Raw genomic sequence first — 27,711 nt, forward strand, 5'->3', positions numbered from 1 at the left:
ACCACCACTTCCGGGAACCTAACGCGCAAGTACGCCTGCGCGCCGTGTCTGCCTTCCTTGGACGTGACTCAATCCGTAGAGTTGCCTGTGAACCAATGAAAATGCAGCGCCTCCCCAGCCCCGGCCAATCAGCTTTTGGATTAGAGAGTTTAACTCCTATTTAAAATGACTCTTTGAATCCTAACGGCTGGGTTCTCGGGAAGACTCGGCGGCTCTGGGTCGGAGGCGAGAGCCAACAGGTGCCTAGGACTCGGTGCCCTTCTGTGAGGTGGGCAGGCAAAGGCGGCCGGGCTGGGCGGCTTTTTGAGCGGGCGGCGGGCCGGGTGAGAGGGAAGCGAGCACTGAGGCCGCGGGTCCCGGGATGGAGGAGTCGGGGTGAGAGGCCTCCCTTGGTTGGTTCCCCGTCCCCCTGTGTCCTAGGCTTGTCTCTCCCTCCATCCTTTCTCTGTCCCCCGTTCCCTGTTCTCCGTCTCCCCTGCGCTTTGCAAACGCTCTCCCATCGATCTGCTCCTGGGTACCGAGGCTCCCTGTGAAATGCCGCTTAGTGTTTGCTAAACACCTGGAGTTAATGGAGTTGTCGGGCTGGGGTGCTTTCTGCTGGGATTCTCCTATTCAGGGAGCGCCTGAGTAAGAAACAAATACAGAAGGTGTGTGCTGTCTTGGAGTTTATTTCTAGTGGGGGTGGGGAGACAGACGACGAACTAGCAAGGGCGACTTCCGATAGTGATGAGTGGCAGGAAAGAAAGAAAACTGTGTGTGCGGTTCACCGGGGCCTACGTTGGATAGAGCAGCCGGAAAGGCCCTGGCTAGATGGATGAGTGGGCGAATCCATGATAGTCTAAAGCCTCTTTGGGCTTTTCCAACCTTAGACCCCCCCCACATCGAAATTACTTGGGCGTTTTTCTGAAGCATATAGGCCCACCCAGTGAATCAGAAGCGCTTGGGCATAAGACTCGGGTGTCTATTTTTATCCCAGGTGGTACTGATGTTTGACAACTAGTGATGTCGACCGGCACATCTGGGAATGTTAAAATGCAGGATCTGATTTGTTAGGTCTGGGTTGGGCCTGAAAGTCTCTATTTCTAACTGTCCTTGTGATGTAGATGTAGCGACTGCTCTTGACTTCTAATGCCTCCTCCTCCTCAGCTTTGCTTGTTTGAATTAAATGCTTTTCAGCAATATACCTTATTTCATTTCCTCTCCACCCCTCTTCATTTATGCAGATGTTAGTAGGTTGCATGAAGGAAGGAAAAGTCTAAGCCCACAGTGCTTAGCTAACAGTTTTCCTGTTTAGAATACCAGGATCTCTGGTTTGAACTGCGGGGATCTTGTGAAGGTCGTCTGGTCATGTGACGCCTGAACTTGGCTCTGGACCAGAATCACCTGAGAAGCCGTCTTCCGGGTGCTCGCTCCAGAATTTCTGGATCAAAATCTTATTCCTTGTGCTTATTATTATTAATCTTCCTGAGAAGGATATTAAATTGGAGCTAATGTCTGCAGTTTCTGTGGAAGAATGTTGAATAGGTGTCCTTAGGTCTCGTGATTTCCTTGTCTGCTGCTTATAATTCACTGTTAGGGAGAGTAAAGAAAGCAGTAGGGGGTGTGAGGTTCAGGTTGGCATCACATGAGCATATTTCCGTCTCCTTTTTATCTATTGTTTCTCCTTCCCACTGTTTGATATAAGGATGCTAACGTTTTTAGCCCCAGTCCCATCTTCAAGGTGCAGTGATTTGCATATACGTGAAGTGGATGGGAAAGCCTCGGGCAGGAATGCTTTCTAATTGGATTCTAGAATTCAGAGAGCACCTGGGTGAGAAAAATACAGAAAGATTTCCGCTTATTGATGATCTACTTACTTGATAGGTTGGTGCTTGATTCAGTCTGGGCTTACCAAGTGTTGTAAACTACTTTCATGCTTGATTTGCTTTGTTAATGGATTAATTTGTTCCCCATACATTGGCATACATGCCACATGCCAGGCGTGTTGTGGGTTCTGGGGGAGATAGTGAAAAAAATGGGACTGATTGCTTCTCCTGGAGCTTACTTTCTTTGGAGATACTGAACAGGTAGCTGGAGTCTGGGGAGACAGGAAGCAAGTACAAGTAATGTTATGTAAGTAAAATGTTAAGTAAGGGATATGAAGAAACATGAAGAGAGGTGGTCTGAAAGGGGACAGCTGAGCATAGACTGAAATGAAGGAGCAAGCCGCACTTCTGTTGGGGGAAAAGCCTTATAGGTAGAGGGAATCGGAAGTGCAAAGGCCCTGTGGCAGGGAACTCCTTTGAGGAAAGAAAGGAACCCTGTCTGGCTGGTGTGCAGTAGACAAGAGATAAGGTTGGAGAGGTGGTCAGGGTCCAGGTTCTGAGACTTCATAGGCCTAAGTCTAAGCTAAGTGAAGAAAGGAGTGGAAAAGGAGCGATGGAGCTTGTCATGCTGCCTAGAGTGCAAGTAAGATGGAGGCGGAGAATTGACTTGGTTTTGGGTGGTAGGGGTCAGTCAGAAGGTTGACTAATGGGAGTGGGCTCAAGGGAGGGTGTGAGAAAGCAGGTAGTAGAGATGACCGTGTGGACTGTTGCAGAGTTTTGCTGTTCAAAGGGGAGGTGAGAGATGTGGTCATACCTTGAGTCCCTTCTGGGGTAGAGGACTTTTTTTTAAAAGGCAGTAGGTATGGGAGCAGGCTTATATACTGATGGAGGTGATTCATTAGAGAGAAGGTGATGGCGTAGGACGAGTCAGTTCAGGAGTGAAGTCTGAGTGCTGGGAGGGGATGGGATGCAGTGTATGGGGGGGAGGTTGGTCTTATGGGGAAAAGCCCACACCTGTACGTTATATCACATGAGAAAGCATTGCTCCCTAATCAGCTTCTTGTGGACAAAGAAAAAGTGTAAAATTCTGTGTGTTGTTGAGGCTTTTTCCAGGTGCTATCACCCTGATGTAGCGTAACAATACTTTGAAGCAGGTGGGTTTATATAAATTAAAAGTTCTTCTTTATTCTTTTCAGACACCATGGACAAACCTAAGGAAAACTGCATTTCAGGGCCTGTTAAGGTAAATAATCTGTATTCTCAGTCCCATTTATAAAACCCAAATGGAGATCGGTCCTCTATCTGGAATTTTTTTCACCTTCACTTTGGATTTGTAACTTTAGATCCCCCTGCCACATTCCTGGGTATGAATTAATCATTTTTCTCAGCATTCAGTAACATTTTGTTGATTCTCTCACTATCTTTTTTGCTCTGCTTTATCTTTTAATTAGCTGTTTAAGTCTCTTTATTCCTCCACTGTATGCGGGATAATCATGCACATAGTAGGCGCCTAATACTTGCCTGTACGTTTTTGCTTGCCAGAAATGAATGTCTGCCATTGTTTGTTCTGGTCTCGATTCAGGGAGTAGTAAGCTCAGTGCTGAGCGGTGTGCTGGAGTTTTCTGGGACCCCACTTAGAGCCGGGCTCTGGGTCAGATGTGGGACGACAGTGCGACAACACATGGTCTTTGACTTTGAGGAACTTAGAGCCCTGTTTGGGAGGCGTGTGAGCCAATACCACGCCTTCCGGTACATCTGCAGGACCTGAGTAATTCCGGGGAGGGTGCTCAGTCGGGTAGGTTGCAATCCAGGAAGGCTTCACTGAGGAAGGATCCCTGGTTCTTGGCGTTGAATGAATATTTGTGGAGCAGTTGGGGTGAATGAGTCTCATATAAAGACCCTTTAATGTAAGGAATCTTCAGATATTTTCCTTTTAGGAAATCAGCATAAGAATATAAATATGGCTGGAGTCTTTTGGGGGTAGGGTTTGTTTTTAGATGTCTTCATCTTCAAATAAATGGATACTAACCGTTTTTTACTGGCTGAAGGTATACAATGACCAATCAGAAAAAGGTTAACCTGAGTCACTGTATTTGATCTCAGTTCCTATGATAAAGATCATTTTTAAAAATTGCTCTTTTTAAAATGTTTCTTTAATTGTCACTGCCTGAGTGCCTTCTGTGTAGTGGATGCTACTTATTTCAGAAGTAATTGACTTTTTACTTAGAAACCCTCTTCTGTAAAACACTCATACCAGTGAGCTGGTGATGGCCTCCGAGGCTTCCCTTTCCAGCACTGTTTCCTCATTTATTAGGAAATTTCCTCTGTTGAAGCTACAGGAAGCCCTCCATCCCATTTTAGTTTGATTAGCTCGGGGTCTTAGAATTAACTATTTTTTTTAAGCTTGTGATATCCTACTTACAGGCATGTAAATAATATATTTTGGTAATAACTTTTTGAAGAAGCTATGTTTGTTTCCTTTTTGCCAAAGTTCTTTGGCTCAGATTCATTTTGTTAGTAGTACATGGAAAATGAAACCTTAGTAAATAATCAATAGTAAGAAGCTTTTTGTGGGAAATCTTGCAAATACGAAAATTCAGATGGTCTTTCAAAACTTCTTCACTCGAAGATCACCACTGTGGAACATTTTGATGTATTTCTTTCATTCCTTCTTCCAAACATACTGTCAAAGAAATTTCAGTATAATTGGGATTTTGGTATAAAGTTGCTGTATGGCAGCTTTCTGCAAAATGGTAATTCCCAAGTCATTGAGAATTCCTGGTATTTGTCTTCCTCTTTACATGGAAGTTTAGTTAACGAGCATTTGTTTATGGGAGCATGGTCTGTGGAGCAGGGCGTTGGGGAGGGATTAGGAAGTATCATTCAGGCATTCCTTTCAGCCACGCACTAACCATATCCTCTGGAAGCGCTGATTAGATACTGTTCCCTGATCCCAGTGTCATCAATGACAGTCATGATCTTGTTATACTAGAAAACAAACTTTGTGAAATGCTCAGGGTATTCAGCTTTTGTTCCTGAAGACCTTCAGGTTTCTCTTATTTTCTCTCCCAACCTAGACTACCGTGCCACCTGGTGATGGTCCGAAACGTGTCCCCGTGATGCAGCAATTTCCCTGTCAGCATCCGTTATCTGTGAACAGCGGCCAGGCTCAGCGGGTCTTGTGTCCTTCCAACTCCTCCCAGCGAGTTCCTTCACAAGCACAAAAGCTTGTCTCCAGCCATAAGCAGGGTCAGAGTCTGAAGCAGAAGCCATTGCAGGCAACCAGTGTCCCTCGTCCTGTCTCCAAGCCACTGACTAACACCCCAAAGAGTGAGCAGCCCCAGCCACCAGCTCCTGGTAAATCAGCATTTTGAGACTTAACTAACAGTCATTCTTTCTAGTTGCCAAAAACAAAACAACAACAAAAAACCCCCAAAAATGAGTGTATAGACTTGTGTTGAGTGATGTGTGGTGCCCTAGCTTTTACATCATTTCTATTCGGGGTGTGGAGAAAGTCTGAGGTCAGGTCGAAGTAACAATGTCTCCTGTGGGCCAGGCCTGTGCTAAGAACGCAGACCTGATTCCTACCGTTGTGGTACATTTGTGGCTGAACATTCCCAGGTTCTGGAGCGTGGAGGGAAATCGGGCAAGTGGCTGGACTGAGGCAGGTGGGGCGGGCTCACGGCGGCACTGGGCACAGCCGGCCGAGTCGAGTGGGGCTTCGCGCCCTGTGCACCGGGAGGTGGCTGGAAGGCTTTTAGGCAGAAGAGGGACTGACTTGCCTTTTAGAAAGCTTCCTCTGGATGTGTGGAATGAATTGGAAAGGAGCAGTGCTGGACCCAGGGGACCAGAAGGAAGGCCACTGTGGTTTAGGTCCGAGATGGCAGGGGCCTGGTGGGGGGCAGGGTGGACATTAATAGTTACTCCTTACCATCTGTTGCTTGCTCACACACAGGCTCTGGGATAAGTGCTCTCTTCATCCACGGTGCCTCATTCAGTCCTTGTAACCTCTCTAGGAAGGGAGTCAGAGTTAGTTAGTGACTCAGTTTCATGAAGGCGGAAGCTGAGTCTCAGAAGCTTTCACTCACCCCAAGCCAGCCAGGATGCAGAGGTGAAGGGAATTGGGGTGCTCTCTTTGATGCAGACTGGCTAGAACTACTGGGCTTAGGGGTGGTGGTCGTACCGGCGGCATAACAGATACTAATGAACCACGGAAGGAAAAACCAGTTCGGCCCCGCATTCAAAGATCTGAGCAGACCATGCTGTGCTACTGTGGAATTTGATGTGCAGAGAGAGTCCAGAGGAAATGTTATATATATGTATATTTTCTCTGGATAATAAAATAGTGACTTTATTGCCCTGTTTGTACAGTTGGTTTATTTTACATTTTGCTAAATTGATGGCTTCTATTTCTATATATTCCTCTTGACAATGACTATAGTGGAAGGAAGGTGGCTGGCTTAGGTTTTGTTGCACATTGTTGCTATTTGTATGTAGTGTGTGGACAGTTGGCTGGCCCACCTAGTGGGGAAAAGGTGATGAGGTGGGAGCTTGTCATGGAGGGGAAGACTGGTAATTCTGCCTTAGAAGCTCTTAATTTGGGGGAGAAGCTGCATAATCTTGAGTCTTCAAATTCCCAGAAGGCCAAACTGTATACACATCTGCTCATCTTTACTCTAGAAATCTGTAGACTTCATAAGGTGGCAGTCAGGTTAGGTTGTGGTAGGTTATTTTTGGCTTTTCTTTAAAGATAACTAAAAATGACCCAGATGTACAGTTCTGGACATACCATTAATATTTTGGTGACCATTCTTTGATTCATTTCTGTTCACAGGTTTTTAATTTATTCTGTATAGTTATTCTAAAATAACTATAATTATTCTAAAAACAGATTTTTTTAACTTATTCTATGTAGGAAATAATTCTGAAAAGGAATTGGCATCAAAACAGAAAAACGAAGAATCAAAAAAGTAAGTTTTATCTTATTTACAAGATTCTGTGCTATCAATCTATTAGAATGACCATTTAATTGCAAATTTAATTTTGAGAACTCTTTAAAAAAATAAAAAGGTCTTGAAAATATAAATGGTTCCAAATTTCTAATCTTTATTAAAAACAGACGGAATTTTAATGATGAATGTTTACTTAGGGCCTCAAGTTTTTATGACTGCTTTTCAACTTTAGAAAAAGCTTGCATGAATCTGTTATAGAAATGCGTAAAACAAAAGTGCCTCTCTACCCTCAGAAGTAACCACATATGGTTTATGTTTCTATGCTTTTTCTATTCTTCTATAGAAGTGCAAAGTTGTTAAAAAATGGGGTCATGTTGCAGAGTTGTCTACACACATGGCTGTTAGAGTGTTTTGACAGTATGAATAGAATTACTGTATTCTTTATAATTAAGGTTGTCTATAATATCTTCCCCAGATAGTTTCTCAAAGCCTGCTTTCAATCTCTGAACTGTCTAGACTTTAGAACACAGGAGGAGGAATGAACCCAGACTTTTTTGCTTTAGCTGTCTCATCGAGACTTTCGGGGGATCTAAATCCATAGTTCATGCCCCACCGGCCTATGGGATCCGTCCTGCTCGCTTTCCCAGAGTAGGTCTCCAACCCAGGGAGTGTTAGCATCTTGGGTTTGGAGGAGAGGAGGCTGGGGTTCGTAAGAGGCCCACAGAGGGTTCTGAAGCATCCTCCCTCCCTTCACCTTCATACCGAATCCTTTCTATGGCCTTTGGGTGTTGTTACTAGGTCTGTACTTCTGAGCCTTGGGATTCTCCATAGGTGCTTCAGCTCTGCAAGTCCAGGATGTTCCTGGTCACTGACTCACAGCCAGTGGAAACAGGTGGGGGAGTGGGGGTTTAATGTCTGGTGACGCATTAATGGTGGTTATTGGCTTGGTTCTTGCAAAGGGCACATAGTGAATACAGTAAATATAAAATTGTAGGCTGTGTCTACGACTTATTGTTAGAAAATATGTGTTTTCCTGTACATTTTAAAATGATCAAATTCTTTCCTAGAAGGCAATGGGCTTTGGAAGATTTTGAAATTGGTCGCCCGCTGGGTAAAGGAAAGTTTGGTAATGTTTATTTGGCGAGAGAAAAACAAAGCAAGTTTATCCTGGCTCTAAAAGTGTTATTTAAAGCTCAGCTGGAGAAAGCAGGAGTTGAGCATCAGCTGAGACGAGAAGTAGAAATTCAGTCCCACCTTAGGTAAGTTTGCAGGTTAATATTCAAGAACTTAAATACAGAACTGAAGTTACTAAGTGGTAAATGATTATAAACTTCTTTTTATAGTCCTGTTTCATAGTCCTTCCTGCAAAGAGTGATTAAATTTGTCCTTTTTCATAGATTTGTCTAGACCTAAGTGCTGTGGTCTTGGAAAGTCACTTGAAGGTGTATGTTAATGGAGTGATTTACATGAGCATTTGTTTTTGGGAGGGGGGCGGAGAATTAAGGGGAATGATGCTTTCCTTTTATTCTGATTTCTAAGCAGAGGTTCCAGGTTAGCTTTGGCCAGTGGGTCTTGTTTTCTTTTGGCTTTCGGTGTTTTTTCAAACTTGAATCAGTTGCTAATACTTAAACATCTGTCTGTATTATGCCTGTATCCCTAGAGCTGGTGGCTTCGATGGGCTGTCGCTCAACTGCCTGATGTCCTCGGCAGCACGTCTGCCGTTCTTGGACACCACTTTTCAGTTGTCTGCCTCACGCGTTTGGGTGTCCAGCTACTGTGGGAATGCCTGTCTCTTTTTTTCATTTGCAGGGAATTAACATTTAGCTGCGTTTTTCCCCTAAGAATAAAGATGGCTTAAAGGAAGGAAATAATAGTTTTCACTAAACCTGAGGTCCATTATACCTTGAAATGCATGTAAACTGATACGCAGATATATGTATTTTTCTTCGAGTGGGCCTGTAGTTTCCGATTCTCAAGTGGGGGGTGGTGGGGAGGGTCATGTGACCAGAACCAGCTTCCATCACTGCTTCTTACATGACGGTTTGTTTGGTTTTTAGTACAAATTCTTAGAGCTGCTTTAACATCAGGTGTCAGAGTGTTTATCCTTTGTTGCAGGCATCCAAATATTCTCAGACTCTATGGTTATTTCCATGATGCCACCAGAGTTTACCTAATTTTAGAATATGCACCTCTTGGAGCTGTCTATAGAGAACTGCAGAAACTGTCCAGGTTTGACGAACAGAGAACTGCGACTGTAAGTTTCATTTATTGTGCAGACTAACTCCATTTCCTCTGTTCCTGTCCTACATGGTGGTGTTCCTTTCATTATAATAGAATGGGTTTTGTTTTATGCTGAGATAGCTTAGTAGGATCGAATATTTGAAGTGGAAAAATTGAAAGTTTAATTGTACCATATATACAGATAAAATCACGTACCAGGTGGAAGATTGTGGCTGGTTTGTTTTCACAGCTGTTTTTCTGTGGAAATGTATATAAACAGTTGCCGGCTTTAAAAAAAGAAAAATTATTATAGAGTAGTTTTAGATTTACAGAGTAATTGTGAAGATAGTACAAATCTATTTTCTCCTCTTAATACACAATTTATCCTATTAACGTCTTACATTAGTCTGGTATAATACATTTGTCATAACTAATGAACAAATATTGATGCATAACTATTAACTGAGTTCATACTTTATTCAGATTTCCTTAGCGTTTTGCTTTTTTTCATGATTAGACTAGTGTCAGTGGGTTTTGGAGAGGACGATCACAGAGATGAAATGCGTTCTCATCACGTATCAAGGGTGCATACTAGGAACCTGACTTATCACTGTGGGTGTTGACCTTGATCGCCTGGCTGAGGTCGTGTTGGTCACATTTGTCCACTGTAGTTATGCTTTCTCCCTTTCCACACTGCTCCTTCAAAGGAAGTTACTATACACTCCTTAGATACACTTAAGGAGAGTATCTACGTAAATTTGGAATTCTGTACCAGAGATTCATCTGTTCTCCCTAAGCTATTTTTTAAAATACTTTTTTCAAATACTTTTTTAAAAATTTTATTGGGGAATATTGGGGAACAGTGTGTTTCTCCAGGGCCCATCAGCTCCAAGTCGTCGTCCTTCAATCTAGTTGTGGAGGGCGCAGCTCACTGGCCCATGTGGGAATCGAACTGGCAACCCTGTTGTTCAGAGCTCACGCGCTAACCAACTGAGCCATCTGGACACCTGTCCAAAAGCTCAGCGCCAGCTCGTTGCCTTCAATCTAGTTGTGGAGGGTGCAGCTCACTGGCCCGTGTGCGAAGCGAACGAGAGCTCACGCTCTAACCAACTGAGCCATCTGGCCGCCCCTCCAGAAGCTCAGTGGCAGCTCGTTGCCTTCAATCTAGTTGTGGAGGGTGCAGCTCACTGGCCCATGTGGGAATCGAACCGGCAACCCTGTTGTTCAGAGCTCGCGCTCTAACCAACTGAGCCATCCGTCCGTCCCCCTCCCTGAGCTATTTACTCAGTCATTTATTAATAAGGACTCATCAATATTTTATACTTTGAGTTACAATCTTATACTACTTTATTTTGTTGCTCAGATTGTTCTTTTTTGTCCCCTGGGTATTCTTTGACATGGTTCCTGTGTTTTGTGTTTTTTTTTGACAAGCCCCCATCACTGTGGGTGTATGGTGGTGGTTTTTGTGTTTTCTAAAGCACTGTCTTGCTTTCTGATAGTACAAGATGCTCCGGCCTCATCTTGTATATTTCCTGCCCCAGTCCTAGAATCCGCCGTTTCTCCAAGGAGCCTTGGTTCCTTTTATTGGGAAATGTTATTAAAAACCAAGATCTGGGCGCTAGATGTGCTCATTGCTGCTGGAGTGTCATTACTTGTAGACTCTCAGCTGACAGAGAACAAAGGAAGTGTGTGTGTATACTAACCTGTGTATCTATCAACATTTCTATATTTATCCACCTGTATCTATAGTAAGCAAAGCGAGAGTCCATTACTGCATGGATCGTTCTACCTGCCTCCCCTTGCTTTTCTGTAACCTCTCAGTCCAGCATTGAGAAACCTGGATTCCCTCTTCCAACCCTTTATTTATTTATTTATTTATTTATTTATTTATTTATTTATTTAGTCAATGCTCGTGTTGTGTATAGTGGTATCAGACCTGTTAACCAGTCATCCCTGTGAGAAACAGCGAGTATATGCATCTAAGATTCGTCTCTATCTCTTCAGGCATTGATTTCTTTTTATTGCTGAATCCTATTTCATTGTACCTCAGTTTATGGATGTACCTCAGTTTATGCCTTTACCTAATTAAGGGCATCTTGGTTACTTCCAGTTTTGGGTAATGCTGAATAAAGCTGAAAACATTTGCATAAGATTTTGTGGGACATGTTTTCAATTCTGTCGGGTAAATACCAAGGGGTGCAACTGTTGGCTTGTATGGTAAGATTACGTGCAGCTTTGTAAGAAACTGTTAAACTGTTTTCCAAAGTGGACCTGCCATCTCTGCATTCCCTCAGATGGAGGAGAGTTTCTGTTGCTCCTCGTTCTCACCAGCGATTGGTGTTGTCAGCTCTTGTGGATTTTAGTCATTCTAATGGGTGTATAATAGCAGCTCAGTGCTTTCATTTACATTCTCTGATGACATGTGATGTTGACCGTTATTTCATGGGTTTGTTTGCCATCTTTACTGTTTTTGAGGTGTCTGTTCAGATCTTCTGCCCAGTTTTAATTTGTTTTTTTGGTCGTCTTACTGTTGAGTTTTAAGCGTTCTTGTATATTTTGGCTGCTAGTCCTTTATCACATGTGTTTTACAGGCGTTTTCTCCCAGTCTGTGGCTTGTCTTTTCATTCTCTTATGTGTGTCTTTCAGAGGGCAGAAGTTTTTAATCTTAAAGTCCAACATATCAGGTTTCTGTTTTTTTTTGGGGGGGGGTCTACTTTTATCTTGTTCCTTTTTTTTCCCACAGATTATATTTTTATTTGAATGAAACTAATTTGAAGAAGTCAAAGCATCTTAATTTGGGCTGTTTTTTCTGGAATTGGCAGATGATGGGCCTGTTGAATGGTGGTTACTTCAATTTGTTCTGTTTCTCGGAGATCTCTGGGTACTGTGTACACTAATTTTGTTTCTTTTTGGCATTGATCTAAATGGAATTAAATTCTGATGGTTTTACTTTTACCATCTGTAACCACAGTGCTTTTGGGGAATGGCCCTATGGCCTTGTTTCTGCAGTGAGGACATACTGGGCTAAGTAGATGTAGGTCAATTTTATTTGCTTCTAAATGTTAGCTAACCAACTTAGTTTCTTATTTAATTGGCAATTAACATTTATACTACTTCGCAGTTGTCTTCAATTCAGATGGAGTTTATTTTGGTGTAAGTAGGTAGCTGTTTGAAAGAAAATAAGAGATTGGTTCGCTCTAAGATTCTGTGGTAGTTACGATAAATATGTACACAAACTCACACATGCGCGCACGCATGCCTGTTTTCCTTTTCTGATGAATTCAGGTAAAACTAATTGTAGAAAAATGTTAGGGACCTTTGCACGTACCCACAACCTAATGTGCAGGAAGTGGTGCCGGAGCTCTGGTTGGCTGACAGCTGCTTGACCTGACCTGAGCAGGGAAAACCTGTTCCCTCTGGAATGCTAATGTGGGCTCTTATCTTAAAGCATCAGTTCACGTTTGGTGTTACAAGAGTTTTCTGTCCTCACTTTCACTTTATTATGATCTACATTTTGCTGTTTGGCTTTGGGTTGACAAAGTAAAAAATGTCCTGTTTGACAACATTGGGCTTCTACCCACTTGTGTAGTAAACCGTTTTGGTGTAAAATAATGTTCAGTCCTGTCTAGCAATTACTTTGGAAAACAAACTCTTCTCAAACTTTAGAGCTAAATATGTCCTTTCAGTATATACTATATAACAATTCTTATCTGTATGTTAAAGCGAATTCTGGACTTGCTAGTTCTTTCTTTAGTTGAGACGGAAACAAAACAAAAGGACTGACTTGCTTGTGTACCTCTAAGCTGATGGACTAATGGTACCCCCCAAATTTAACATGCTGTTTAACGTGCCAGCGTACCTGCTTCTTGTTTGTTTATCGACTATTCAGGATTATTTTTTTCCCCCTGAGAATCTTAGTGTAAAGTTTTAGCTTCAAACACATCCTTTTGTAAATTGATCTTGGTTTTAAAAATGGGAATTGACTGTACTTAAAAGATTTATTTTTAAATTGTGCAGTTTTTAAAAAAAATTGTTTGTGTCTGTCTCCCTAATGTGTACTGATTGTTCAGTATTGACTTAATTCACTGCTGCTGGGCCATAGGTATCATTTGGGATGTAGTTGTAGCCTATGGGTGTTTTTTCTGTGTCAATATCCCATCTGATGGATTAGCAAGTAACTAAGGTAGCACCGAATACCTCGTACTTAATACTGAAACTAATTTGGTTCAATTGATTTTTTTTTTTTTTTTTTTGTCATCAGTTGGTTCTAGCATTTGCTTTAAAATCCACAAAACATATTAAAATCTTTCAGAAGAGATGTCTAAAATTAACTTGTTACATAAAATCTAAAACACAGACTTTCGACACTTTCTTTTAAAATAGTACATCACAGAATTGGCCAACGCCCTGTCTTACTGCCATTCAAAGAGAGTTATTCACAGAGACATTAAACCCGAGAATCTGCTCCTTGGATCCGCCGGAGAGCTTAAGATTGCAGATTTTGGCTGGTCTGTACATGCCCCATCCTCCAGGTATGTAATTTTAGAGGTGGAACTTGTCTGGTTTAGCAAAAGCTCAGGGGGGCTAGTCATGAGCTAAACAGTAAAATACCCCCGCGTAGGTGTTGTGCTGAATTGGGGCAGGTAACTGACACAGTACGTCGGAGTACTTTAGGCTGGAAGTAAATTAGCGCCTCCAAGGACATTTTTATTCTGTAATCACTTGGGCTATATTGTGTCCTAGGCCTGGGGTTAAAGACGCTTCATGTCCTTAGAGGCTAATGAATGCGACAAATAAGTAAACAGGTATGACAAGTATCTGACAGAGGTGCAGTGCTGGGTGTGTACCGGCCCTACTGGCTGATGCAATGGGGGCTGGGGCGGGGACCCCGCTGCTTCCTGGACCCGGAGGCAGAAGTTCCGGATGGCGGCCGGGGCGAAGCTCCAGAGCTCAGAGCACGGTTCTGCAGGGAACTTAAAAACCAAATTGGTTTGGATGGGACTTTCAGGGTGGTAGTTAAAGATTCTCTTTGGTCTGCGGTTGTCTGCGGAATGAATAGTCCACTGAAAGCTAAAGAAGAGAGATCGACCTAATGAAACAACTTCAATCTTAAGTGAACTTGACAAAAAAGAGCTTAAATATTGTTTTAAATATAATTTGGATTTAAGCTTTTGAAACCACATGTGAGGTAGGGCATTTAAAAGTGTGCATCTCAAAGTTTGCTAACTGTGGGGTAGCATGTAAAATTATAACCAGATGACTTTGAGAAATAAAGCCAGTTTAAAAAGAAATGTCATATAGCCTCGAATAGGTGCCATGGGGTAGGGACAGCTTTGTTTTTGTTACAGACGACTTCTAATGGTTTCTAGCAATGCACTAAAGCTGCTTTGCCTTCTCCCCTAGTTTTAAAAATTTGGTTGTCACTAGTGGGCACTGTTGGCACCTGGTGACGTGAGTAATTGTAAGCAACCATGGAAACTTGTAAGCTTTGTGGCTTCACAGGCCCAAGCTGTCCCTTAACTGTCCAGTGGTGCCATCATGATGGGAAGGATAGCACCCTTTTCTGAAAAGGACATTGAAGTAAATGTCGATTGTCACTTCACCCCGCCTCCCAAACGTTAATAACCGTTAAGAACTCTCAGGGCATCGTGTGCTGTCACTGGACGCTCCCTGACTCTGTCTGTCTCTGTCATCTCAGTGGTGGTACGAGGGGTTAAATGTCTGGAGATATTTCACCAGTGGTGGCTCCCTCACCCCAGGTCACCATTCAGCTGAGTGCACATTTGTGTGCTCACTGGGCATCAGGCATGGTGAACGCTGCACCAGTACAGACCCAGCATAATCTCCAAGGGCAAAGAATAAGTGATACCAAGCAACAAGACCCACGTGGGCTTTGCTCCTAGTTTGTCTGCCACCCCCGGCTCATTTCCAGCCTTTGTTATCAAAACTCAGACATACAGAAACGCCGAATTGGTACTTGATCGCTCGCTCACCTGACTGTCCAGTGCCAACATTCAACAGTCAACATTTTGCCACACTGGCTGTGTCTACTTTTTTGGCAAACCTTCACAAATCGGTTGTAGATATTCTGATGCTTTGTCCTTAGCACTTCAGAGTACATCTCCTAAAAATAAGGACATCGTCCTATTTAATCCCAACCATTATCACTCTTAAGAAAATTAGTAGCCTTGGTAATAGCTAATATTTAGTCTATGTTCAAATTTCCTGTTAGCCACAAAATTTTATAGCTGTTCTTTTACATCGGAATCTAGCCTAGGTCCATGCACTGTATTTGATTGTGTCTCTTTGGTCTAAATTTAGACCAGTCCCACAATTCAAAATAGATTCTTCTGATTGTGATGTCACTTTGTCCTTCATCCTCTGTATTTGCTGAAAACTGGAAATTGGATCTCAAACCTGAAGAATATTTTTGGCAAGAAGACTTCATAGGCCACCCCCAAAATTTCAGTATCTCTTTTGTGCCAGTGACGTCTCAGGACAACATGTTCTATCACCTCAAACCTAGTGCTCTCGCGGTGGGACAGTTTGTAGTTTCTTGTCATTATTGTCACCTGGCTCTCCAGCTTAGCATATCTGTAATGTAAAAACAAACATGTAATGCTGAATTGTATTTACAGAGAACTTTGCATGGTTGCTTTTATACAGTGGTGATACTTTAAATTTCTTATTTTTAGATCAGTTAAGGAGTTTCTGGACTTAGACAAATTTGGGGTGCAGCTTGGCTGCTAGCTGTGTGGTCTCGCACGTCTCGGTCTGTTTTCCATCTAAAAATGGGGACTCATCACAGCACCTACTTCATGGCACAGGATCTGGCCTAGGAAAAGCACTGTGTCAGTGTGGTTGTGAATGATTTTAGCAGCTGTTGTGACCATGGAACTAGGAGCATGTCAATCTGAGCCCCCTCATTTCTAGGAGAACCACCCTCTGTGGAACGCTGGACTACTTGCCCCCGGAGATGATTGAAGGCCGGATGCATGATGAGAAGGTGGATCTCTGGAGCCTTGGAGTTCTTTGCTATGAATTTTTAGTTGGGAAGCCTCCTTTTGAGGCAAGCACATACCAAGAGACCTACAAAAGAATATCGCGGGTAAGACATAACCATAACCAGAAGGGATCCATCACTTGTGTGAGAATCCTTTCTGTCCTTATCGGCCTGACCTTCAGGCTGCGATCTGAGTATCTGTACTGTTCTAAACCATGTTTTGTGACTGTCACTTACTGTACTCTAGGTTGAATTCACATTCCCTGACTTTGTACCAGAGGGGGCCCGGGACCTCATCTCAAGACTGCTGAAGCATAACCCCAGCCAGAGGCCGACCTTGAAAGAAGTACTCGAACACCCCTGGATCACAGCAAATGCCTCAAAACCATTAAGTGGCCCAAAAAACAAAGAATCAACTGGCAAGCAATCTTAACCCTGCTGCAGGGGGAGCAGCCCGTGGGGCAGGGCTGCTGGATAATGGGTCGGACACAGGCTCCTGACATTCTTACTGCTGCCTGCCTGCAATTGGAACGCTCCAGAAAATGTTTGTTTTTGTACCGAGCAGGCGGGACCTCGGCCGCCTCATTCAGAAAGTCCCACTTCAGCAAACATGACACTCTGAAGTGAAGTGGCCATGCGAACCGTGCTGATTTCACTGGTTTTATAATCCCAAGGCAGGGTTCAAGTTCAGCCGCCCGGCAGCCTGTTGGAGTAAGGCGTCCTTGTGGGAGGTGAACCTGGAGTCAGCGGGGGTAGAGCGGCCCTTCTGCCCTGACTTGATCGGTTCAAGAGCTGTGCAATAACCTTCCAAGCACCTGGGTGTGTGTGTAACTTATTGGGTGGCCGTGTCTGGTGAAGCTGTCAGAATGAGTATGGGAAATGTTAAAATAAAGACACGTGTATGGACTTGTGATTGTACTTCCATGGCGTCCCTTCAGGAATGCTGTGTGTCTGTCCATCACCGCTCTTAAGCCTGTTTATCTCGTCCTCCTTAACCACTTCCCTGCTGTTGGGGACTTGTGTAAAATAGGAACGTGTGCTCTCTCTGTATCGCAGGACTTGCTTGGGACACAGAGCTGGTTCTCACTGTGAGGGGCTTTTAAAAAGTGTTTTTGATAGTTTATATATTGTTTTTGTGAATACATTAAGATTTACAAAATGATGGCTTTAAAGTTCTGTGTATGACCTTGAAATTATAATGCATTCCCCAGGAGCTCATAGTCTACCCTTGAGAAATGCTGGGCGAAGCCTGGGACCAGATGGGAAGGCAGAGAGGCCCCTCGTGGTGCTGTCAGGGCTGAGATTCTGGAGCCAACCTGACCAACCACACACACACATCCATCCATCCACCCACCCACCCACCCACCTGACTGGGGACACAACTTGGTAGGATGGCCCTTTGGGGGAATTGTGATGGGGAGCTATGGCCGTGTGATGAGATGGTGGAGGGTGTACCAAGAGTTGGGTGTGAGGGCAGCCACCGCTCTCCCTTCATCCTGTAAGTTGTCCCATGTGCCCATGTTGGTCCCTCTTCTAGGCAATGGACATGCAGTGCACTGTGTGACAGCCCAGCTCAGAGCTGGACTCAGGGTTCTCATCCTGGGGACTCAACTGATAGCAGTTCACAGAAGTGGGTGCCCCTGGGATGGCACAGACTGAGCTGAGTAGGGCTCTGGGGTTCACCAGAGCTGCAGGTGGTCAGGACAAGGGGAGGAGTCGTCGGCCGTCCACATCCCCACCTGACCAGCTCGGGGCTCTGACCATGGTCTCATATGTGGGGTCAACTAGTTCTTTGCAAACTGATTTTCCAAGTGTGGCTTTTGTCTTAATTCTCCCGTGAAGGACTGTTTGCTTAACCAGAACACCTCATTCCTCCCCGAACTAGGGATCTGGGTGCGGCCTGTGTTGTGGCTGATGAAAGTGGAAGCCCCTTCAACAGCCGATAGGGTCTTCTTTGCCCCTCTGGTCACTTGGCTCCATGGGATATCTGGGCGAGGTGGGGGGAGGGGCTTATTACAGTGGAGTTACGCCATGTGTGTAAAATACACAAACACATCTATCTGGAGTACATGGGTGACTATTCACCACCTGTTCACTAGTGGCCTGGAAATGAGTAGGTACCATGAGAAGCAGGTCCAGCCCACTTTTGGTCTCATGTTCTCTGTTGCTGATGTGCAAAGTTACAATTTGTTTCTAGCTGCCAATGTCATCAAACAAAGATGGTGAACTTGACAGTGATGAAGGGAACACTGAGACCTAGTAGAGAAATGCATTGGCCGACTTCCAATGCAAGGGACTAAATATCAGAAATGCCCTAAATATAAGAAAGTGGCCAACATCAATTCCCGTGTCAAAGGCGATGCAGTAGGGAAACTGCAAAACAACTGAATAAAGCTGCAGTGTCGTTAGCCCACTGGGGACAAAGGAGCTGTTTTTGGTTCCCAAAGCCTTGAGCTGACCCAACTTTCACCTTCCCAAAGTAGTACTATTTCATGTCCCATCCACCCCAGCTATAGTTACTATGACGTGACAATACCAGTGCTACCGAAGTGTCACTTCCCCAAACAGAATCCCACGCCAGCAAAGAAAACAGCTCGTTGTACAGGCACATTAAGGAACTAGTCACACACAGGGCTGCTTCCTCATCAGAAGACAAATAAAAAGTTCTTCCACTTTACAAAGACGTTTATTTGTTTCACAGAATTTAAGTTGCTCATTGTCAGATAAAAAAATTAGAGGTGAACAGTGGCTTACATTTCTAAAATAGATCATCCATTTTATTCCCCCACTTCCATAGAAACAGTGTAAATACAAGCAATTTGTACACGTGCTGGCGAATTGGCACAATGCTCTTGTCCCCTGATCCTTTGGTTTCCTCCTCCCCTCCAGGTGTCCTGTTTTGACGGCGGGCTGCAGGAGAGTCCAGTTGGGGCTTAGAGGAGAATGCTATGGCTATTTGGTGGGATAGTTTTATTGCTTGCCCTTCTAGTCCACTCCCACGTCTCCAAACAGAGTCCAAGTGTAAGAGTTCAGCCCTTAAACCTGTAGGAGTCACTGTCAGCTTTTTCTGCATAGGCATTACTGGGGGTGTCTGGTGGGGATGGTGGGGAGACGGTACGGAAGGGGGTTAGGAGCCCGAAGCCAACAGTTTAAACGAGGACAAGACGAGATGAAGGTGCTGGTCTGGTCCACGTGGGGAAGGACCACACTAGGATCGGGCATCCCGCTCAGCTGTGTGGATACCCCTGGGCTTACATCCTAGAGGCAGGTCCAACTTGACACTGGTCAGACCTTTTGGCAATGGGCTAATTGATTTACAAGGAGAAAAAGTACAGATCCACTTGAGAGATGTTGCAGTGGAAAAATCTGTTCCACAAAGAGTGTTTTTTTTTTAATAAAAAGTGATGTGGGTTACTAAGCTTACTAGGGAACTGTCAACAGCCAGATCGTACAGCCAGGACCATCAGTTTATAGTTCCTTAGGTTTTCTGATTGACCTAAATGTAATTAAACAAACTAAAAAACCAAAACCAAAAAACACTGAGAGCCAGAAAGATAAATGCTACTAACGCCCTTGACCAGGGCAGCAGGGCAGAACTTGTTAAACGGGGGTTCCCAGGGTAGAGGGCAGCATGAAACGATGCCGAGTCCCACAGGAACAATCCAAGGGGGTTCATTCCCCTCTGTCCCCAGGTCACAGCTGTCTTCCACTGACAGCAAGTGCTACTGATTTTCCTTTTCAGAAAGGGATTCAAAATCTTGCTTTTTTTTTTTTTTTTTAAGATTTTATAGGGGGAAGGGGAACAGGACTTTATTGGGGGACAGTGTGCACTTCCAGGACATTTTTTCCAAGTCAAGTTGTTGTCCTTTCAATCTTAGTTGTGGAGGGTGCCATTCAGCTTCAAGTTGTTGACCTTTCAGTCTTAGTTGTGGAGGGCGCAGCTCAGCTCCAGGTCCAGTTGCCATTGCTAGTTGCAGGGGGCACTGCCCACCATCCCTTGCGGGACTTGAGGAATTGAACTGGTAACCTTGTGGTTGAGAGCCCACTGGCCCATGTGGGAATTGAACCGGCAGCCTTCGGAGTTAGGCGCATGGAGCTCTAACCGCCTGAGCCACCGGGCCGGCCCCAAAATCTTGTTTTTATTGTACATAATTGTAACTCAGTTGAAAAATAGAAGTAGCAAAACAATGTAAACATTGTGACAGTAGTTCTGGAATGTCTCAAGTTAGAGAGCGGGGGTTAGGCAAAGATCGTCTTAGCTTTCCCTGTGCAGTATCCAAATTCCTCTTAGGACACTGGCGTCAGGAACCAAGTGAAGCCATTACTGTTGGACAAGTTTCCATATTTCACCTCCAGAGACAAACGACCCTGACCTACTGTGATGAAATTTGAGGAAACCCACCTGAGGCAGGCCCCATCACGCCCAGTTTTAAGGGGTTTTGCGACCAATGAAATACACCAGAGATACTTATTTCTGTTTCCCCAAAACACGTATAATGAACGTGACGGTGTTGTTGATTCTAATTTAGATCCTGATTACATATTGTTAAGCCTTAAATTCTGCTTCATTAATTGCAGCGCTGGCGGCTGTTTTGCAGAATATTGGATATTAAACCACAGGCAGCCTGACAACAAATATTGGAGGAAAGAGAATTTTAAAATTAGCTTAATGAATCGCTGTCCTTTAAGAATTTGAGAAAAAATGAACCCCTGGGGCTTTTGCAGAAAGACCCTCACCAATGATCTTCCACAAGGAACATTTCATAAACCAACAGTTTTGTCTGAGACGACAACTCATTTGTGATGTTTTGCTGACATTTTAAATTATGGATACAAGCCCTATGATGACTAGCACTAAAAATTTATAAAGCAAAAAAATTATAATTACTCAAAAACCTGAATTTTGCTAGCAAAAGTAAAACTTATCGATGAGAACGTAGCGATTAGCCCCTGCCCTTTGCACCCCCCCCAAACAAGACCACTACACCCCTAAAACCAATATAAAATCTGTAAGTTAAAAGAGTTTTTCAGGCCCACCACTGAAGAGTTCGTTAAGGCTTGGCAGCTGGAGGTTTAAAAAATCCCACTTTCCGAAAATACCTGACAATCAAGGGCACGGAAACTAAGGTAATACTGATTCTCACTGGTGCGAACAGCTTGTGGATGGCGTAGGCCACCACAAAGGTGCTTGTGCCCGCGGCCACTTTGGATTGCACCAGTGACTCTTTAAATCCGAGCTTCAGCAGGATGGCAGACATGTCCACGCCACTGGAGGGGAACGAGACCAAAAGAAAAAAGAAAAAGAAGATTATGACAGCAAGGGGTGAAATTAAGACATCGGTGTGGCGCTGAGAGCTACAGTATTATTTTTTCAATGTGGTGACAGTAGGTAGATGAATAAAACGTCTCAGGGCAGAACGCGCTTATTCACAGAGACTCTCACATGCCAGTAAAACCCACACGTTTGTTCCTCTCAACCATCTTACCTCGAAACGACCATGTAGAATATGCCCAGGGAGACTAACGAGATCCCGATGTGCAGCGACACGCCGACTGCCCCATATTCTTGAAAAATCTTTTTCAGCTGCTGCGACTTGCTTTGCTTTTTCTCCTCTGTGCTGATGTTACCGTCTGTTGTCCCCGTGATTTTGCCAGGGTCCTGGGCACACACGGAAGAAGGGGATAGTCGCTCAGGCAGGAGCAAGGACGTGAGTGGTCTCCACCAGCTTTCACACAAACGCAGTGTTTTACTCTCATTCTGACCCAATGACAGCTCAGGCACCCTCTTTCTTACTCCTAGAGCTGAAGCTCATGCCCACTTAGCCCCTAAGAGCAATGAAAGGCAGGGGCCTGGGTTTGATCGGCAGAATGACAGCTCCAAACATGTCCAGGTCCCAGTCCCCAGATCCTGTGAATGTGTCACCTTACATGGCAAAAGGATTCTGCAGATGTGACTAAGCGAAGGCCCTTGAGGTGGGCAGACCACCCGGGATTTTCTCAGCGGGGTCCATGTAATTACCAGGGTCCTTATGAGGGAAAAGAGGGAGGCAGGAGGCTCAGAGAAGCAGATATGAAGACAGAAGCAGAGTCAGAGATTTGTAGTTGCTTCAATGAAGATGGAGGAAGGGCTAGGAGCCAAGGAATGCAGGTGCCTCTGGAAGCTGGAAAAGACAGGAAATGGATTCTCCCCCAGAACCTCCAGAAGGAACCCGCCTGCTGACACCTTGACTTTAACTCCGTGAGACCCAGTTTAGGCTTCCGACCTCCACAACTGTAAAATTATTAATGTATGTTGTTTTAAGCCACTAGGTTTGCAGTGATCTATTAGAGCAGCAAGAGGAACTAATAACCGAGGGCTCACACTTGGGGACAACGATGACCCTTTATTGAGCAATTTCTCTGAGTCAGGCTGTGCTTAGATGCTTCTCTCCATCTGCTATCTGCTTTTCCTCCTAATAACCTGTAGGTAGGTTCCCTTGTTCTTTCCACTTCACAGAGGAGCAGCACAGGCTTAGAGAGGCTGAGGAACTGGCCTAAAGTCACAAGATTAGAACGCAGGTCATCTGAGCATATGTCAATCATGCCAGACGCTACGAAACAAGCACCACGGGTACAAAACAACATGGAGCAGAAGCTACGCTATATTGACTTCTGGAATCAAGATTTACCCCTGGGATCTGAACAGATCAAGGGAGGATCGATTTCCAGGCCATAAATACACTGGCCCTGGATTCGTGCAGAAACAGGTCATTGCATGTGGCGTCCGTTAACTTCTACTGAGCACTACAGGGTCTGGAGTGCTTGTTTGTTTGGTAGAAACAAGAAAATCCAACAACACTGGGATGTTAAAAAAACAACAACAACAAAATGTAAAACTCCTTCCCAGTATGAATGTAAGGGTGACGGTGTACTTTTCAAAATCTAACAATTTAGGTTTTTTTTCTTTCCTTTTCCTCCTACCTGTTTCACTGACTCTGTCTTCTCGAGGCTACACGCCTACCTGCTTAATCTGGTTAATAGGCAAAACTTTGACTTGAAAAAAACTGAGTTAGCCCTCCGCCATCTGGACACCAGCAACCAGACTGCAATTTCCAGTCAGATGGCATATGAGTCACCCCTCCAATTGGGTCCGAGATAACCATCTCAGAACAAATCAGACCCCAGGAGGTATCAACACCAAGAGTCGCATAACTAATTCCCCCTTTCCTTTGTTCTGCTGCTTCTTGTGTACCCATAAAGCCTCCTGACCAGGCTAGGAACAGGGAAGGTGGCCTTTGAGACAGGAATTCGCTATCTTCCCAGAATGCTGGCATTTTGAATAAACCTACTTTTCTTTCCACCAACCCTTGTCTCTCGATCATTGGCTCACCAGCGGCAAGCAGCCGAACCTCAGTTTGGTGACATGGACAGCGCCTTTGTTATCAAAAGATTTCTTTAGCGACAGGCCTCAGATCTCTTCTCGGCAGATAGTATCTGGGTCAGCTCTAGTTAATGGACTTCGCAGAATCCCAGGATGGCGTCTGCCTTGTACTTTTAGAGCTTGCTGCTGTGGAGCCTCACCTGAGAGGCAAGAGGGAGGACGACAACAGCCCCGAATCCCCAGGAGGTTGGGGCAGGACCCCTGGAATGAAAACGAAGTGATACCAGAGCCCAGAGCAGCACTGTACAGAGCAGTGGCCTCCAAACTCAGCAAGGCTGCAGGAGGAGGTCTGGCCGTGCACTGCCCAGAATCATTCTTGAGTTAATCACACATAACAGCTGCACATTTGCTCTTCCTCTCCAAAAGCCTGTGCGAAACTCAGATTTATTAGTTTAAAGAGTCTTTCTTTTTTAACCGCCCAATCGAAAGAACATCTCTTTTGTTCCCAAACTGTAGTCGGAAGTGAAGGAAAAAACAAACACAAACAAACCCAAACACCCAGACGCTTTGGCCTTGGAATTAAATCTCAGTTTCAGTCTAGGCTGCTCAGGTGCCTGGGAATTAAGTGCGAAGGCCACAGGCGTGGGGAACAACAGTACGTCATCGCTGCCTTTAGCTTTGGCTCCTGCGTGTTTTTTTCAGACTTATGGAAACAAACACGTAAAAAATGGGGAGGGCTAGTGAAATCCAGCAAGGGGCTACGGGATCCCAGGGACTGGATTTTGACAGGCAGTAAAGCAGAACGTGTTTTGAAAGGTTTAGGAAAACCACCAGTGTCCTCAGGATGCGCTTTCTATTGAGCCAGGCGCTGGGCTTTGCCCGTTAAAGGTGTCATTTCAGAAACCTTGTCGCCATCCTGTAATGTGGCCATCCTGTGTCTCCCTCTTTGACGGACAGGAGACTGAGGTTGGGGGGAAACCACGAGCGGGCTGGCAGCACCTGGACTGGTTACTGCGCTGGTCACCACTAGGCCACAGGACCTCTCAAATCATCAGCAGACTCCCCGTGCAGTCCTGTAAGACGTGACCATTCCTACAGGAAGGTGTTCCCAGAACGTGAAGGCTCTGGGGGCGCGGGGGGAGTAGGGAAATTGTCATCGGTCTCCTTTTGGTTGGCCAGCACATGTGACCTCCCTTGTTCTCAACGCCTTTGACTGTCTCTGCCACCCACCAGCCAGGATTGCTGCTCATCTGATAAACAAGCCCACACCCGCCTTTTGGCCGCTGAGGAAGTGCCACAGATGGGAGACCTGCCAGACGGCCGGCCCTGATAGGACGAGCGGTCTACAATGTGCACTTCCAAATGCCAAACAACATTCGGAGTGAGGCTGGTGCCGGGTGAAAGCCCCTTTCATTTCCCACCCTTGACACTTGGCTCCATCTGTCTATTCACAGGACTGAGCAGAGCTGTGTCTGTTAAGGGCCCTTTTCTTTACAACCCCTATTTTGGCAAAAGGCCTTTTGGCCAAAAACAAGAAATAAAAAGGGAGCAGACTTCCAGCTATAGAACAACCAGCATCTATTGCAAGACAGTGGAAGAGACAAAAATATTCCGACACAATGGACAACTTCCTGTTAGCTGGCAGCAAGGCTCGTTTTTAACTTGCAAGAGTTAGAATCGTCTTACTTGGACAGTTTTGTCCTTTTGTCTTGATAAAAGCAAATATCTTTAAGCATTGTGAGTCATGCATTTTCTTCCTAGCCCTGGGGGAGAAGAAAGAAGCTAAAATAAAAGAATTTATGAGGGAGTGACGTACAAAGAATGTCAACTATTCACACATTCATTTCTTCGTGAACCCTTAGTACCTGCCATGTTAGGCACCGCCCTGGATGCATATAAATTATACATCCACCCGAGTCTGTACTCAGAATACTTTCAGATACTTGCGTGTGTGTGTGTTTGATGCCCCCGCCAATACTCAGTGATTGACTGATTGAATTTTTATAAGAATCTATTTGAGCCAAATGGATGACATTACCGGAAGCAAGAGCTCAAACGCTCTCCACCTCCAATATTTATAAAAGTATAAAAGGCTCTGTTAGAAGGGGCGGGAAGGTTTGAGGAATGAACCAAAGGTCTTGCTCGCATTATTCGGAGTGACACCTGTGTTCATTTATTCCATTAGTAATATTAATAATAATCACGATCATGTATTTACTTTGTACCAGGCACTGTTGAGTACTTTGAAAATATTAATTCATATAATCCTCAACATCCTTGTGAGACTGGCACTACTGTCATGCCCACTCAACAGAAGAGGATCCTGGAAGCTCAGAGAGGTTGAGTAACTTCCTGGGGACCACATAGGGATCACCTGTGAAAGTTGGGGTCCACACCCACAGTCGGGTCCCAAGGCCTCTGCACTTAACAACTATGCTCTGTTCCTCCCTTAATTCACGAGTGTCTGCTCTGAATGTGGGGCACAGAGCGATGAACAGAGCAGACAAAACCTCCCCCTCAGGGAGCTTATGGTCTAGTGGGAGGGGCAGGACAATGAACAGAAAAGGATGGGCCTGCTAGATGTGACAAGTGCTACTGAGAAACACCAAGGAGGGGAGGCAGACAGCTAGGACTGCGGGAAGGGACGTTGTCAGTCTAAAGGCCATCGGGGAAGGGGTCCCTGAAAAGGCAACATGTGAATGACAAATGATGGAATGAGGACACTGGGGCTGAGAGAGAGCAAGTCCCGTGCCTGAGATTTCCCTCCACTAAGTGGTAAGTGTCGGCAGACTGGGCTGCTCTGCCAGGTGACATGACATCGAATCAGGTTAAGTGAAAAAGGCAGGTTTCTCCTGTGGCTCTAACAGGGACTCCCCACTGAAGGCAGAGGTGGATGTGTCTCCTGGGCACTTAATTAAATGCCTGGCCTATTTGGAGACTCCAGCTGGGCACTGCACTCCCTCCTCCCAGCGAGGCGCCTGCAGGCAGCCAGGAACTGCCCGCAGGGGTGGTGCTGGACTCTGGCCGAAGCCCACACCTCCATCCTCCTGCTCCCAGGACCCCTGGGGAATTGTTTCCTCAGGGAGATGACTATCTTTTGTCCTAACTTCCAGTTAGGTTCTGATTCCACTTGGATCCCACCCACCTACCTAAGCACAACTCATGTGGCTCTGTGATTGTAAATCCTCACAGAACGTTTGTTCAAGTGTGAGCTCGGCTGGCACTATGCTCAGGCTTACATCAGTTCATGGAACTGTCCCCCAAACTCTTGTTGTGGGGTGCTATTTTCAGCACCTCTGAAAGGTCAGCCAACAGGCTCAGAGGCCTTCTGCACTTGGCCTGAGGTCGCACCGCGGATGGATGGAGGGGCCAGATGGTACCCAGGCAAAGGGACTGCAGGGCGCAAAGCTTGAGGCAGTGACCCAGGAGGAGGCCAGGTTCTGCGTGTCCCACCGTGTGAGTCCCATGTTGCCAGACTCCACTACTTCCTACCTCTTTTTTTTTTTTTTAAGGGGACCCACTTGAAGAAAAAACAACTGTAGTCGATTTTTTTTTACAAGGAAAGCCTGTATTACCATTCCGCATGGAAACCTGTCTTCGCTTACCAGACACAGACAGCAACCGAAACGAAACAGCACAGCGTTTCTTGCGGGAGTCTTGCTGAAGTTTGACGGAGGCCTGCTCTTTTGGTTAGATAAACAGGGAGTAGCAGCAAATGCTGGGAGCTGTTAGAGACAGCGACACCCCCTGGAGCCTTTCCGCTTGGCCCAGGGACGAGGTTTCAATGACTTCAAAAGGGAACAACTCGGATGGCCCAGTGACGGCGTTAATACCAAGTCTAGGTCCCACTTAAAACTCGCTCGGTTACCGCCGACGCTTCGGGAATTTGGGGCTCCCCCAGCTGGAGACTGACCTTGGGCAGATCACTATACTTCCTTGAGACTCAGTTTCTCTGGCTGTCAATTGTAAGGATCGCTTCCTTGGCTTGTAGAGATATGGGGGCTGGGGACCCTGGGGTGCTCGGTCTCGAGCAGCTGTGCGTGCAACTCTCTCATTTGGCCGAAGTGGAACCGGGATCGGGTCCGGGGTGGGGGTGGGGAGGCTTACCTGGCGGCCGCCGCAGTCCCCGCGGGTTGCGCCCAGGAGCCGGGCTTCTGGCCCCGGCCGGAGCAGCGGCAGGAAGAGGGGCGGCGGGGCGCAGGGGGCAGCGGCGCCCAGGAACCAGGGGGCGCGAGGCCGGACCCGGGCGCCCACCTTGCCCGCCGGGCCCAGCAGCGCCAGCAGCCGGGCCATGGTGCGCAGCGAGGCGCTGCGTCTCGCGCACAGGGTAAGAGGGGGAGCAAGCGCGGGTAGGCGGGGCCCCGCGGGAGC

The 27,711-nt window shown here is 45.5% G+C and overlaps 2 protein-coding genes across 5 annotated transcripts; one reads left to right on the top strand and one right to left on the bottom strand.

Moving 5' to 3' along the window:
* The first annotated feature begins 6 nt into the window (after positions 1-6).
* AURKA (aurora kinase A) lies at positions 7-16,886 on the top strand. 4 transcript variants are annotated; one of them, XM_019726049.2, is made up of 9 exons: positions 7-29; positions 3,002-3,048; positions 4,883-5,162; positions 6,721-6,775; positions 7,825-8,016; positions 8,873-9,011; positions 13,361-13,509; positions 15,911-16,085; positions 16,228-16,562. In XM_019726049.2, the coding sequence occupies exons 2-9, from the start codon at positions 3,007-3,009 to the stop codon at positions 16,411-16,413; spliced, it is 1,218 nt and encodes a 405-aa protein (XP_019581608.2). In that variant the 5' UTR covers positions 7-29; positions 3,002-3,006; the 3' UTR covers positions 16,414-16,562. The 4 variants fall into 4 exon arrangements, with proteins under 4 accessions (XP_019581608.2, XP_019581607.2, XP_074173277.1 ...); XM_019726048.2 differs by having other exon boundaries at positions 28-268; positions 16,228-16,886; XM_074317176.1 differs by lacking the exon at positions 7-29 and adding an exon at positions 308-375.
* Positions 16,887-18,644: 1,758 nt separating this feature from the next.
* FAM210B (family with sequence similarity 210 member B) lies at positions 18,645-27,711 on the bottom strand. Its single transcript, XM_019726050.2, has 3 exons — positions 27,448-27,711; positions 21,467-21,639; positions 18,645-21,248 (listed from the first exon to the last, which is right to left on the bottom strand). The coding sequence occupies exons 1-3, from the start codon at positions 27,631-27,633 to the stop codon at positions 21,032-21,034; spliced, it is 576 nt and encodes a 191-aa protein (XP_019581609.2). The 5' UTR covers positions 27,634-27,711; the 3' UTR covers positions 18,645-21,031.

The sequence above is a fragment of the Rhinolophus sinicus genome, linkage group LG13 (assembly GCF_036562045.2).
Source record: "Rhinolophus sinicus isolate RSC01 linkage group LG13, ASM3656204v1, whole genome shotgun sequence".
Taxonomy (NCBI): domain Eukaryota; kingdom Metazoa; phylum Chordata; class Mammalia; order Chiroptera; family Rhinolophidae; genus Rhinolophus; species Rhinolophus sinicus.